At 35.5% G+C, this 16,412-nt stretch overlaps 1 protein-coding gene across 1 annotated transcript; it reads left to right on the forward strand.

Moving 5' to 3' along the window:
- Window positions 1-9,027: 9,027 nt before the first annotated feature.
- Window positions 9,028-16,025, forward strand: zgc:100868 (uncharacterized protein LOC554458 homolog; the record flags this gene model as incomplete). The annotated part of the gene is made up of 8 exons (XM_056261684.1): window positions 9,028-9,203; window positions 9,302-9,570; window positions 9,666-9,814; window positions 10,905-11,178; window positions 13,075-13,246; window positions 13,330-13,586; window positions 14,071-14,162; window positions 15,027-16,025. Coding segments are annotated over 8 exons (1,740 nt in total), but the record flags the coding sequence as incomplete, so codon positions are not given.
- Window positions 16,026-16,412: the final 387 nt, after the last annotated feature.

A 16,412-nucleotide genomic window follows, 5' to 3' on the forward strand; every position in this document is an offset into this window, starting at 1 on the left:
TCGCATTGTTGCCCTTATTGTGACCTACCAGCGTCAGTTGCGTCGCTTCACAGTCATTCACAAATCCTCTCCTGTGGCCTCATGGGATACTAAAGTGTCCATTGTATGCACACTTCAGAATCTCGCCAGAAGTAGTAGGTCATCCGGGTACTTTTTGCATTCTTTGAGTACTATGAATTCGGACATAGTTATTGTCACACATTGTTTTCACCTACTACTAGGGAAGTTTGCGATTGCCATTTTATGCCTTTAAAAATCATTCAGATGAAGGTATGTCAGGAGACAGGAAGTAAAGTTAACATTGGATTCAGACATGCCTTAAAGCGTTTATATCTTGGAATGCGCCTCTAAAGGCAGCATTTTAAAGATCTCGGACACAGTCCCAGTGTTTCATAAGCAGCAAATCATCATATTAGAATAATTTCTGAAGGATCATGTGATACTGAAGACTGGAGTAATGATGCTGAAAATAAGATTTCTAGCAGAGGTTGTCAAATCAAATACCAACGATCAAATGCCAACAGATAAAAAATCAAAAGCTGACAACCTCTGCTAGAAATCTTATTATGGGTCATGGTTGGATCTTCCATCAGGACAACGGTCCAAAACAAACATCAAAATCAACACAAAAATGGGTCACTGAGCACAAAATGAAGCTTCTGCCATGACCGTCCCAGTCCCCTAAACTGAACCCTATAATGAGTGGGCTGAACTGAAGAGAAGAAGCGCCAACATGAACTTGTGAATCTGAAGGATCTGGAGAGATTCTGTATGGAGGAATGGTCTCTGATCTCTTGTCAGTTGTTCTCCAAACTCATCAGGCATTATAGGAGAAAACTCAGAGCTGTTCTCTTGGGAAAAAGAGGTTGCAAAAAGTATTTAATAAAAGGGGGGAAATAATTGTTCCCAATGTGTTTTGGAGAAAAACATTTTTTTCATAATGTGATTTTTCCCCCACTTTCAATTCTTTTACTTCAATAAAAGGTTAGATTTTTGCATTTAAAAAAAAAGCCTATACTGTATATATCAAAAGGATAAACAATACATATTTATTTTTTACAGCCATCTTTGATCATATTTACCAAGGGGGCATGGTAAATGAAACACCTGGGGAAACTAATCAACATGGAAAAACTACAAAGAACTACAAGACAGGAAAAAATCCACAAACACACAGGGAATACATGACAGTTTGTATATAAATTATTTATCCTAATATATAAAACCTTTATCATTATTAGATTTTTTAAGTATTTATTTTACTTTAGAATTTTTATTTTCTTTTTTCAATTGAATACACCCCTATCCCCAAAGAAAGGTTTTGTCAAACTATTGTTACAGGGCACGCGCACACACACACACACAGACAAAGTCGCTTGTACAGACAGGAAAGGCTTGGAAGGCACAGGCCTGCTTGGTTACTCAGGAAAAAGACATCCTTGGTCATTTCCCTCTTCCTACATGGAGAAAATCCATGATTCACCCCACCACAACAGGAACTGAGCCAAGTCGGGCAGGCATTATCTGTCACACTTCCCCTCTGCCTTACTCATCTGTTGTCACTCCTTCCGTCTTCTTGCTTTTCTCTCAAATATTCTACAAATTCTTTCTTTCTCTCGCCTGTTTTCTTTGTCTGTCCCCAGATGCCTCAAAGGAGGGACCCTTACCAAAATTAGCCATAGTTTTACTAAGGTAAAACTGTAGTAGTAAACATAAAAAAATTACTCTTTAAACTAACTTAATTCAATTATGGACAGTGGTTCCATACAAGCAAATTATTTTTTATTAACATTAAAGGGTTAGTTCACCCAAAAATGAAAATTATGTCATTAATGACTCACCCTCATGTCGTTCCAAGCCCGTAAGATCTCCGTTCATCTTCGGAACACAGTTTAAGATATTTTAGATTTAGTCCGAGAGCTTTCTGTCCCTCCATTGAAAATGTATGTACGGTATACTGTCCTTGTCCAGAAAGGAAATAAAGACATCATCAAAGTAGTCCATGTGACATCAGTGGGTTAGTTAGAGTGTTTTGAAGCATCGAAAATACATTTTGGTCCAAAAATAACAAAAACTACGACTTTATTCAGCATTTTCTTCCGGTTCTGAAGCCGCGTTCAGTGACGCTGATGACGTAAGACGCTGCTGACGTGTAAGGAACCATTTTTTTGTGTGTAAGTAACCATGTTTTTTTGGTTCAAACCATGGTTTTGATACCATGGTTCAAATCAGGGGCGGCTGGCCAATAGAGGGCGCTAGGGCTCTCTCGGAGCTGGTACAAAAGGCCTGGTTAGCTGGATGCGGTCATGCTAATGCTTTATTGTGCTTTACATTCTTAATTTTTAAAACAATGTGGCCATGATGCAGCATGGACAGTTACCGGAGTGAGGGATATGCACCTGTCTGAGAAAGTAAATTGTTTGAGTTCAATTTCAAATGCAAATTGAAAGTTTGTGCTCAACCATTTAATATTGGCATTAAATAAAGATTTTTTTCACAGCTGCAGTTTGTATTGTGTTTGGATGGTTATTAATAATAACAATAATGATGATTCGGCAACACTTTACGGTAAGGGTACATGAATTATCATGAATTCATGTATAAATTCATGCATTAATATCTCATGAACCATCAGGAACTAACACGAGTTCAACGTTTTTCATTCATGACTTCATGGATGAACAACACCTTAATTAAAACATTAAGATGAGCACATCATCATGAATTATGATTTATTACGCATGATCATTATGTTTTCTTTGTTCACAGTTATGCCACCATTAATAGCACATTGTATTGTGCTTTGTATTGGACATTACTGGCGGATTTAATTTCATATTTAAAAATGTAATTTTTAAAGCGTCACGTTTTTACAAGTATTGCATATTATTATTATTTAAAGCATAATTTGTTTTTATAAAGGTAAAAAATGGACTGGAAATATCGATTTAAGGGGGCAAATATTGTCCCTTACTGAAAAAGGTGTGACTGCAGAGAGGGGGTACGCATGGATGTTAAAAGTGTGGGTACAACACTCTAAAAAGTTTGAGAACCACTGGGTTAAGGAATAAAACAAAATCAACATCAAAGCACAATACACATAGGCCTATACCAAGGGCAGAAAGTAACATACAGAGGTCACTTACAAAGTTAGGTTTAAGATACAAACAAACAACATAAGGTAGAATGAACAGACTGTGAGCTGAAGAGTAATATTCATAGAAAAAAATGTTTTTTTAAGAGGTTTTTGAATGAGAGAAAGGTGAATGCTTGACGGCTGTCTTGAGGAAGAGCCACAACGCTAAATGACATGATGGCTTATGGTTACCAGACTATTGAAACTGACTGAATATGAGTATGACACAGCCCCACCTAAGATATTTTTCACCAGCCGCCACTGGTTCTAATATAGTAATATTGTAGTAATACTTGAGTAAAACTGTGGTAGTAGTAAGTTTATGAATTTTGTAGTTACTATGGTTTTACTGAAAATGCTATAGTAAGGCCATGGTTATTTGTGTATGGTTTTACTACAACAATAATAGTTAAACCAAAACTGTGTTTTGTAGTTGCTATAGTTTTACTGTAAATGCTGTAGTAAAACAACGGTAAATTTTCATAAGGGAAAGCTGCAGAGCACTTTTATCATGAACAAATTCGAATTTAGACACAAAAATCTACAAACATAGCATGGGAGGAATGAAATAAATCCCCTTGTGAAGAGGCAGTACAATATGTCACTTTTAAAGTGGTTACTATCAAACATTTTGTTTGTAAATGTAATTGTTCAGACAGTTGTTTAAATCACTCACATGTTCTTATCGTTTGCCCATACATGCTTATGCTCTTGCCTCGCCTCCTACAAATCTAGATGCAGTTTAAATGTTTGTCCACTAGATGGAAGTAGAGTGATTTATAGATGGATAGATAGATGGCGCTGACAACTTTATATTTTAAAGATTCAAAAAAGCATCATCAAATGTCCTCAAATCATAAATTTCCTTAATTCTCCACATACATTCCTTCTCTCTGTTGTGGTTTTAAAACAAGATATCTTGCGCATTCTACCTTAGGCTAATATTTTAATGTACTTCCTTATTGAGAGTTGTAAGGTAGCAATATGTGTTGTGAAAAATGTCTGTGCAATATGTTATCATGTTGTTAATTTAGTTGTTACATCACTGTCCCTTTCTAATAAACAAGTGCCATTTCATAGTCAAGTGGAGATGTGACTGTATAGGCCTAATGGTGAAGATTTTTCCACAGGTTAAAAATCTGTAACCCAACCCATTGTAGGCTAAATTATAAAAACCAATGTACTTTTGAAGAATATTCGGTGTATTTTCTGTACACAGAATGTAAATTATCTGTAGGCCTACATTTTCTTTGATTTGAGGTGTGTGTGTGTGTGTGTGTGTGTGTGTGTGTGTGTGTGTGTGTGTGTGTGTTTTATTGCGGTGATTTTTTTTTTTTACTGTGACACAAAAGCAGTCGTTGTCAAGGAAGTTTTAATGACGTCATTTCATGGAAACTCTACCCTGGCATGACATTTTTATTGATCTAAAAAAAGTTTTGTTTGTTGAGCTGTTGTACAATTTGAGAACATGTGTTTGACCGGACAAACAGGTTTAATGTGCTTGTGCATTCCATTGTAAATGAAGAAAAAGGTTTACAAACTTGTGAAATAAACCCACTTTAACACACTGAGCCACTTTACTCCACTTGCAATTGTGGAGTGGATTTCCAGAAGTATTGAGGTACAGAGATACAAACAGTACTTTCTTATGTGTTGTGCTTTGTGATCTACAGTAATGTTGAGAAACCTTCTGAAATGTGAAATCAAGATTCATTGTCAAATTCAACAATGCCTAAGACATGGTTCGCCCAAAAATGATAATTCTGTTATCATTTACTCACCCTCATGTGTCTCTCCAAGTCCAAACCTCCAGAGGTGTACAATATAATTAGTACAGATGTACATGTCACGGTCATGTTCGGTTTAGTTTTATTTTGTTCCTGTTGGCCTGTCTGAGTTCTTGTTAGTTTCTATGGTTAGCCAGTTAATCATTCTGTTCAGCTGTTCCCGTTTAGTTCCCTCATTTACTCTGTGTATGTTAGGTTTGATTTAAACGAACCCTGGTGCGATTGCAGTGCGGTTCATTTGAATAAGTGTGAACGCTGCCATCCGTGCGCACCAAACAAAGTGGACCGAGACCCATCTTTTCAGTGGGTCTCGGTCCACTTCCAGCCACCTCGTAACAGTACAGATACTATGTCAAAAAATGTACTTAATTAAACATTTTGGTTTACAATTTATTTGAAGGTGACTTAGTTACATTGTACTTGCTCAAATAAGTACTGATTTTAATAAACTCCATATTATTTACTATAAAGTTACAGTTAGGCTTGGGGTTTGGTTTAGCGTTACTTGTGATTTCTTACTGTTATTACTATAGTAAGTAGTAAAAATAATAAAAAGTATCTATATACAAATGCATTTAAAAGTGAAATGTAAACACTTTTTAAATTGACTTTTGGAAATCGACTCATTATTCTGACACAACAGATGTCAAACTAAATGCAATGTCGTGAAACCTGTTACCTGAATATTTTTGGAGGAGAAACTGCAACAGAAACATTTTACAGTTTGACATTTGAATATAGAGATTTCTCGACTAATATTCAAATATCAGCTTCTAGCAATAAAAAAAAAAAAAAAAAAAAAACTTTATATCATTTCAAGTGGGGAAGAATAAAGATCTGTTTGTTATTTGGCATTTTGTATTTATAGGACCTGTGTTCTGGTAAAAGGATTCCATGATCTTTTGGACTTACTTTTTCTATGAGGAAGTTGTTTTATTGTTGCTACTATTTTATTAACACTAGAACGGCCACGACGGTCATTTTGACCGTTTTAAATTTTATATCTGCAATAACTTTGTTGAAAAAAATAATGATATTATTATTTATAAATGTATAATTAAACTGGTTTAAATGTACAGTTTGGTGTTGTTTTGTTTTTAAAAGATATCCTAATATGCATTAATCTCTCAATTGGGTATTTATCATTAATAGAGTTTGCAATAATGGTCAAAATTAGATGTCAATAATTAGATGTTAATAAAATAGTAACAACAATAAAACAACTTCCTCATAGTCCATCTTAGAAAAAGTAAGTCCAAAAGATCAAGGAATCCTTTTACCAGAACACAGGTCCTATAAACACAAAATGCCAAATAACAAACAGATCTTTATTCTTCCCCACTTGAAATGATTTAAAGTTTTTTTTTTTTTTTTTTTATTGCTAGAAGCTGATATTTGATTATTAGTCGAGAAATCTCTATATTCAAATGTCAAACTGTAAAATGATTCTGTTGCAGTTTCTCCTCCAAAAATATTCAGGTAACAGGTTTCACGACATTGCATTTAGTTTGACATCTGTTATGGAATTCTGGCACTTCGAGTGTTAATCCACACATGTAAAACATCTTCAGACAAAAATGAGGATTGGGACCCACTAGACCATCATGATTCATTTGTGTCTTCTCCTTCCACCCTGCTGTCCTCTTCCTCTCTTCATACACCAACTCATTTCTCATTTATCAATTCCATCTGTACTTCATCATCATCTTCTTCTTCTCAGTCTTTCTCCATGATCCTCATTGTTTCTTTGGGTTTCTATGCAAATTAGCAAATGGCATTTCCTGTGTTGTGTGCATGACTAAGCCAGCAGATCTCTGAGAAACAAACCTGGAAAACCTGAAAACAGTGGTTGGTGTGGTGTTTTTGGTGGTTGATTGGTTAATCATAAAAATGAGAAAATACTTTGAGCAAAAGCACTTAAAGTCACATAAAGCCAAATCCTCTAAATGAACTACTGAATTTATGCCTCATGTTACGAAGACACACACATGGTGTGATATCCCTCAGCGGTTAGCCGGTTGATGTCTGCTGTACGTGACTTGCCCTTTTGTTGAGGAAAAAGCTATAGCTATTCTATAATTAGACCATTTATTGAAAAATGAAGACACCCTTTCCAGTAATTAATCTTGTTGTTTGTTGCTTAATTTAATTGCCTGATTAGATAGCTGTTAAAGTTATTTATTTGTTAAGATCATATTGCTCTTGTTTTAAACCCGCCACTTTATGCAAAACCAGTTCATTCTTCAAACAAGTCCTTCTTTTTTACTAATCAGATTTCAAAGAAACTTTGGGGAATTTTTAGGCATCCTGTAGAGGTCTTGAACATATGAACACGCACGGTCACTCGCAGAACAGGTTTCTTTTTTTTGTTTGTTTTTGGGTCAAAGCCTTTTCTGTTGCAGATTTTATTACAACTGTATTGCCCAATCAGAAACTAGGAACTATTTGTTTTATAAGGATGCTTATCATTATTTGTTTCTTCTTTATTAGAATTACAGTATCAGTTAATCATCGACATCTGTGTTTGCATTTAAGTTCCGTCTGTTCAGTTAGTCTTTGTCCGATCTCTGTTGTATTAAGTGTGTGTGTACCTTCTGCCCGTCTTCTATGTACCTGTTTGAATTATTATTATAAGTAAAAGTTTGCCTTGGAACTTTGGACTCTTCATCTTCTTCTGCCTGCACCACACAGTAAACATCTACCCCAGTCCAGACAGCTGTGTAGCAAGTGTTAATCATTTTAAGAGATAAGAAAATATACATTTTTAGATTTAGGTAGGGAACACTGACACTACTGTCACCCCATTATAATTAATAATTTCTGAAATAATCAGTCAAACAACCCTAAATTCTTTTTAATTATACGTTTGAAATAAAAATATGAAATGAATAATGCAATGTTAAATAAAAAAGGTATCGGCCTAAAAGATCAGTCAGTACATTCACTTTATAACAGGAAAGTTAGCTTGCAGCTATTTTATCCTCATTTTACCGGAATAATGTCATTGTTTTTCCGGCTATATGAGCCAAGTGATGTTTGCTACATGACTCACCCTTAGAATAATTTTCCTTCACAGAAGAATGAGAGATGACTTAACAGATTTCTTTTATGCTTTAAGTTGTTCTAGGTCACTGAAGTATTACTTTAAGCTATTGCATCTCTGTTAGTTATTTAATCAATCATTTTACTATTGCAAGACAACTTTAACTTGCCACTGTTACCGTGCGCTGCAACCGAATCATTCTTTTTGAGAAGATTTTACTGACATTTTTAGGACGTTAAATTATACCATCAATTATAAATATGTATCGACTTCATTCATACGTTTTTTTTGTACGGTTATAGGACCTTCATGCTTTGGAAAAATGTTGTTTCAGTGTGTATCACGCATGGCACAAATTCATATGAAAACATAACCTCATAAAATAGTTTTATTTTTAGAAACACTAAAATCACCCGGCTCATGCACATCGATCTCAACATTAAAAAGCCATCAGAAACAAAAATCTTATTTTAACGCTTTTTTTTTTTTACAAGTTTAGATTGCAGAGTTTGCGCAGGTGACAATTGCGCATGACTGAGAGTCACCAACATGTCCCTTATTACACTTTCAGACATACCGGTTGCTCAATAAGAAACTCGAATGAACAATGAAGGAGTTTACAGACGGAGAGAGGTGAAGGCGTTAAAATGTGATGAGAGATTATGTGGGCGTGTTGCAAACAGGTTAGCAGGGGTATTTAAGAGCAGGACTGCAGGTGTACCGTACGTGCTGTCAGAGATGAAGATGAAGATGATCCACATACATAGTGTAGCATTTGTCATCTCTCTTCTAGTGATAGGTAAGACCTTTTATTGCATAATTAATGCTTTAGGATACCTAATAATTAATTTGAACCAACATAACCATTACTTACTTTTTATATTGCATTACACTTTTTTTCTCCACTGAAGTTATCACTAAGTGAACTTTGTGTTTCTTCTTTTCTAGGGTGTAATGCACAACTGGATGGTAACCATTTTTTCAACAATTTAAGTTCCCAAATTCCATTAAAACGACCAATTTTTTTAATCTAAAATGTGTTTTCTTTACCTTGTCTATTGTCAGTGTGTGGCAAAACAAGTGTTGCACGTTCCAACACAAGGATAGTGGGGGGGCAGAATGCAACGGCTGGCGCTTGGCCATGGCAGGTCAGCATTCATGGGAGCGAGGGCCATTTCTGTGGTGGATCACTCATCAACAATCAATGGATTCTGTCAGCAGCTCACTGCTTTCCAGGGTAATTATAATAAACCAATCATTGCAATTACTTTTTTTTTTTAAATCATTCAATTGATGTGGCAAATGCTTAACACTTCTTCTTCTATCATATTCCAGTACAGCACCCTCTGGCCTAACTGTGTACCTGGGCCGACAGACACAGGCTGGACCAAATCCAAATGAGGTGTCCAGAACTGTCTCTAGTATCATAAATCACCCAGCCTATAAGACTTCCTCTCACGATAATGACATCGCTCTTCTGCAACTGGCTTCGCCGGTGAATTTTACTGACTTTATCAGTCCGGTCTGTCTGGCTTCCTCAAACAGTGTGTTCTTCAACAAAACCTCCAGCTGGGTCACTGGATGGGGAGCGATTCGTTCAAACAGTACGTATTTAATTGAACTAACCTCGATTACAGTCACATCATACTGTACTATTGCAATAACTGATGTATATTTGATCATTGTATGTGTTTCTCAGCTCCCCTGCCTTCATCGATACCTCTACAGGAAGTGCAAGTGTCTGTTTTTGGAAACAGGCAGTGTAAATGTCTTTATAGTGTCGTCTCACAAATCACAGACAACATGATATGTGCTGGACTATTGGAAGGGGGCAAAGACTCCTGTCAGGTAACAACTCCTATACTTCTGTTTGTGTTACTTCATATAGTTTAAATGAGTTTCTGCAAAGTGTATATAGTTATAATTAAGAATAAGTAGAATGAGGGGTCTCTAAACTAAAACTTTCAAATAACCTGATAATGTAAGGGTTGAACTTTGACTAATGTTAGGGAATTCAACCTAGTGAATCAAGCAGAAATGTAATATTTATACACAAATCAGTTTTTCAGTTTAGCTTTATTCAGAATAAATAAATGGAATTGCTAATGTTTGTACTGTAATGAAGAAGATGTGAGATTGTTTTATAGACCAGGGGTTTTGAAACTTTTTAATGTCAAGGGCCCCGATATATTTTGATCCCCTTCCGAAGGCAGCTGTACATTTTTATTTTTTCATAAAAGACCCATGTAAACTGTGTTAGAAACAGTGTGGTATAAAGGCAACATGTTTGCAAAATTAAATTGGCGAAATTAACTTTGTGCTTTTCACAATTCTGGCAACTGAACAATGAAGAAGGTTACAGATGAACAGATAATGATGATTCCCCATTCCTAAAATATCAATACAGCTATATATAGTTTATCCATAAAATACCCACTTATATGTGAGAAAAAGTGTGATTTTGATTTTGGCAAAAATAAATAATTGGCTTTTATATTGTTAGTTTACTAAAGCTAATGCAAAATTCCAAAAAATATTATCTGGAAAATATTAACTTTAACTTTAAATATTAACTTCTACTTCCATTTTGTAAAATCTTTTTTTCCCCTCATATTTTTTATGGACCCATTAGAATCTTCTTTACTTTTTTTTATACCCTGGTATAGACACATGTGTGTGGTCATGTTGTAGTTTTCATGTGACAAGTCTTCCAACCATAACAGTATAATTTTATTATTAAGTATAATAAAAAAGATCATCCACTAAAATCCTCAGGACATTTCCTAACGTAAGACTACCTTGATGCTTTAAACATGCAATCACAAGGATGTCATCTTCCCATTATTCATGCATATTATATATTACAGCTGTGAACAACTGGTGTAGATGTGTAGAACATGTTACTTGGCATATCACTAACCTGTTCTTCATCCTACAGGGTGACTCTGGTGGTCCTATGGTCAGCAAACAGGGTTCGGTCTGGATCCAGTCTGGAGTTGTGAGCTTTGGCGAAGGTTGTGCTAAATCAAACTTCCCTGGTGTGTATGTCAGAGTGTCTAAGTACCAGGACTGGATCAATGGGTATATCACCACCAACAAGCCAGGCTTCATTACGTTCAACTCCAATGGTACTGACGGTGACCTGAGCATCAGCTGTGCTGATGTGCCTGCCATCCCGACAACTACTGCCCCTACAACTACACCTGTCCCACGTAAGGTTCCTTCAAGTTATAAGATCCTGAAAAAACATGCATACATTGTTCACTTGGCAACTTGTCCAAGGACTTTTACCTGATTTCAAAGTGTTTCACTTAAATTCAGATAGACACATATTTATATTACTAGTGAATGAAATTCAGTCAAGCAAGGTGAAAGAGGCACAGAGCTCCAGACCCAATGCGACAAAAAACATTGCTACAATAATTTAAAATGCATTCAAAATTGCCCACACTTTCATCAGATATCATCATTTCATTAGAGCGTGCCACAGTGTTTCCTAAATGCAACAATGAACAAACAAATGTCTTTTTAATGAGCCAGTCAAAAGTAATCATGAAAAAGCTTCATGCTTGTGACTTGATTCAGACTTGCTATAATAATATACAATAAACACTATGGTAACACTTTACAATAAGGTTCATTTATTAAATATTAGTTAATGTATTTATTAACATGAACTAACCATGAGCAATACATTTGTTACTGTTTTTGTTCATCTTTGTTAACGTTAGTTAATACAGCTGTTTCATATAGTTCACAGTGCATGAACTAATGTTAACAGTTAATGCTAATAACCTATATACTATTATGTATAATATACACTCACGGTGTGCTAAAATATTACTTGAAATTCATGATCCTAACCTTGACCTCCATACTGAAATATCAGTTGGCCCGACAGCGATTCATCTTTTCTGTATCATTTAAATACTGGTTTCTGGGGACCAGAGATGGACAGTAGTGACGTATTTTTACTTTACTCAAGTAATTTTTTCAAGTATCTGTACTTTATCAGAATGTTTTTCTTTGGAAAACTTTTACTTCACAATATTCCAAATCATAATTTCATGCATTTCATAAATAAAAGTCCATGGTCCAAAAAAAATCTTTTTAACCTTTGATACTTAAGTACATTAGAAATGTTGTACTTTCTTACTTGTACTCAAGTAAAACTTTGAATTGCTTTTACTTGAGTAAAAGTAATAAAGTACTAGATTTACAATGTAATTCAGTATTAAATTAAATTAAATTGAAACATAGTGCAGTAAAAAGTACAACAGTATGCTTTGGAATGTTGTGAAGTAAAAGTTTTCCAAAGATAAACACTTTGATAAAGTACAGACACTTGAAAAATGTGACCTCCTTGTTCTTAAGTTACTTATCTGTCCACTGATCATTGACGAGTTTTGGTAAAAGCCGAAAGACGTGACTATTCAAACAATGGCCAGAAAGCCTGTTCTCCCAGTACACTACACAGCTTTCATGAGATATGTTCTATGCTAATGGACCATATCTGTGTAGCCTGGGAAAACCCAGACAACTTCCAGGCAAATTTAGATTTGCTCTGAAAGTTAGTCTGGCAAAGAGCTCATTCAAGCCCATTTCCAATCCGTCGAAATCGAGGCACCAATCAGAAACGCTGGGGCGGGCTTTACACGATGACGACAGCAGATTTTTTGTAGCCTACATTACAAAGATGGATGCCGCCGTCGAACATCACTCGTTCGAATCAGCTATCGCGTCTGTTTTAAGCGATTTGAACGTTTCCTTTTTGTTAAAAACCGAGCAAAGAACAACACTCGGAGATGTTTCTCCGCCGCCCTGCATACGTCATCTCCTTCATCGCTCTGATTGGTTTTAGGTCTATCCGCGACGTCCGTTGGTGACGCCCCTCTGGAAATGATTTGTCTATGACGCTTTGCCAGACCATAACTCAGTTACAACTGAGAATGGTCTGGTTTTAACCAGGCTAATATCTGTGTAGTCTAAGCATAACAAATTTGTTGTTGCTCTTTAAGGCAGCCATATAAAAGTCTCAAAGAAAACAAATCAAAGAAACATTTGACTGATAAAACCCGGCATCATTGTCTTTCTCTCTGTTCCTGTAGCTGTAGTGTGTGGAAGTGCCAGTCTGAACACCCGTGTAGGAGGAATCAGCTCCCTTGTGTCTCCAGGCATATGGCCATGGATGGCCAGTCTGCAGTTTAACGGCAGTCACGTTTGTGGAGGAGCGCTGATTGCTGAACGCTTTGTCATGAGCTCTGCCAGCTGTTTTACCAGGTAATGGCACTTAAATATGAAAAAAGGACATTTGATTAGAGAAATCAGATTGATTTGATGCAATGGAATACTTATTTGTCCAGCTCCAACAATACCTCCGATTGGACCGTGATCCTGGGCCGTCTAAATCAGAACGGCTCCAACCCCAATGAGGTCTCTATAAAAGTGGCGAATCTCAATATCAGCAAAACCACAGGCGACAACGTTGCAGTCTTGCAGCTGGCCGTTGCACCAAACCTTACAAGTTTCATCCAGCCTATATGCGTGGACATGGGAGAAAATACCTTCAGCGCTAATACTCAATGCTGGGTGGCAGGATGGGGCTCAGGAGCAGGAGGAGGTGTGTTTTGTGTGTGTGTGGTTTGGGTAAATCCTATGTTATGGGGATAAATGTCCCCCCAAAATAAATATGTTGGTCCCCATGAGGAAAACAGCTTATAAATCATACTAAGTGATATTTTTTGAAAATGTAAAAATGCAAGTATAAAAAAATCATTATGTCTATGGAAATATGGAAAATGTGTGCGTGTCCTGCTAAACCCTACTTTATGGGGACATAATGTCCCCACAAGGATGGCAATATCTGAAATCCCTGTCCTTATGGGGACATTGTTTGGTCTATTGGTCTAAATAATAATAAGTTATGTTTTCTGTAATGGGTAGGTTTAGTGTGTGTGTGTGCACGTGTGTGTGCGCGTGTGTGTGCGTGTGTTTGTGCGTGTGTGAATCCTTTGAAACATCACTAACTGCTAAAATTAGATTATTAGAATGTTTATCCTTTTTCCATGTCTTCCAAATTTGAAGTTGTTTTCCTTCTTTTATAGTGAATCAAACTCTTCAGGAATTCAAGACCTCTATTGTGGATTGTGTAAATGCAAGCAACAGTATTTGCACAAGTTCTTTGAACTTACAGCAGGCAAGTTAATTATGTTTACAACAGGAAGGAAATGTAATATATTTACAGTTTACAATAAGGTTTAGTTTATTATTATTAAATGCATTAGTTGACTTGAACTAAAATACGTTTAGATCAAGTTAGATGAATGTTCAATTCTATATATTAATACATTTCAAGTTGTATTAACATTAGTTAATGAATTATGAACAAACATTAGTTAACAATGAACATTGTACATTCTAAATTAACATTAACAAATGCTAAAACAAAAATTGTTGTTCATTATTAGTTCATGATTCCTATTTCATTAACTTATTTCAATAAAACTAACCAAGGCTGCATTTATTTAATCTAAAATACAGTATAACAGCAACATGAATTATTATAATTTAAAATAGCTGTTTTTTATTTAAATATATTTTAAACTGTAATTTATTCCTGGATGGTAAAGCTGAATTTTCAGCATCATCACTCCAGTCTTCAGTGTCACATGATCCTTTAGAAATCAGTCTAATATGATGATTTGATGCTCAAGAAACATTTATTATTATTATCACTGTTGAAAACAGTTGTGCTGCTAGATATTTTTTTATTTGAAATAGATTTTTTTTTTTACTTATAAATTTTACTTAGACTTTCATTGATTAATTAAAAGCATATTTACTGAATAGAAGTTTATGTTTAATCTTACTGACAAAACTTTTGAACAGTAGTTTATGTTCCAATTGTATGAAAACTAAACTTTTTCATATACCAGATTTTTTTCTCTCCTGAAAATGAGTATCAGTCAGCAAAGATATGTGACAAATAACAATTTTTGTAACATTTAATAAAGATTTCCCTCTCTCTCTCTCTCTCTCTCTCTCTCTCTCTCTCTCTCAGGGTGATCAAGGGGGTCCGCTGATGTGTAAGCAGGGTCTGTCATGGATCCATGCTGCTGTTTTGACCTTAAAACCGAGCAGCTCTAATACGAGCTCCAGCAACAGCACTGCATCATCCCGCTCTCTCCGTGTAGATGTCCAGGCATTTACTAAAACCTCCAGCTTTGCATCATTCCTGAGAGATTTGGTGGGCTCTTTCCCTCAAAAAGTCACAAGCCCCACTGCACCTACAAACAGCACCAACACAACCCAAGCTAATGGGTCACAATTATCTTCTTCCTTCTCTTTGACCCTTTCTGTCCTGTTCCTCTCACATGCAGCTTTCCAAATCTTTCTTCAAGGCATCAATTGAGTTTTTTGAGTAGAAGGGGACATTTTTCATTAACGATGAGTGTGACTGTAAATTTTCAGTGTGTTCCATATGACCCATTATATAATCAAACAGCATGAAAAGCTTTTGTGGAGCACATCATTCATTTTTACTTCTGACAAATGTGAACTCTTAAGATCTTTGTTATCTCACACCAAGCTGTTGCCTGTTGTTCTTACACTACAATTACATTGTATGATTGTCTCTGGCAGTACCTTAAAACAAGTGCATAGCTAATAATTTGTGTAAGCAGGTGGTTTACATATATTTGCATTGTAGCAGATTCAGCATGGCACTTTATGGAAATGTCCCAATTTGAGTGGTTCAGTTCTAATACTGACTATAACGTATGTTAACTAACAAATACCTCAAGCTGTTCCACACTTGGGATATTATATTAGTGTTTGCAAAAATCATTTTTCACAACATTTTTGGAAGAATGTGTAAACTATATTTTTCTGATGTTTTTTTTGTACAACCTTTTATCTATTTTCTGTTTGTTTTTTTATGAAAAGTTCTATGATTTCATATGAAGGAAGTAACTTTTCAATGCACTGTTAAAATGTGAAAAGTGATGTATTTTTTAGGTTGTAAAAATTATTCAATTAAAATAACAATTTAAGCTGGAAAACAAGACGTTGTTGAGCATTTATTTGAAGGATCCTGGGTGAGAAGCAGAGGTAAGAATCTGCCTTATATTCTGCATAGTTACAAACGTGATCCTGTGCAGTTTACCTCTGAATCCCTATAAGATCAACACAAAACATACTGCCTGAAGCATCTCACAAAACCTGTATTTTCACCTTCCCGGACAAACATTAAAGGTCACTTTATTAATTATTTAATAGAATAGAACAGTTGAAAATGCATTATTTGGCATGGCAAGTTAAAGATAAGAAGCCGTTTAATGGTCACCTTTTAAAATGGTATAGAGAGAAAAAATATTTAAGCACACTATGTAAAACCTTTTTTTCATCTATGACCATGTCCCTTTGAAAGCACAATATGATAAGATAA

The sequence above is a fragment of the Rhinichthys klamathensis genome, unplaced genomic scaffold (genome assembly GCF_029890125.1).
Source record: "Rhinichthys klamathensis goyatoka isolate OS25496 unplaced genomic scaffold, OSU_Roscu_1.1 h1tg000184l_1, whole genome shotgun sequence".
NCBI lineage: Eukaryota > Metazoa > Chordata > Actinopteri > Cypriniformes > Leuciscidae > Rhinichthys > Rhinichthys klamathensis.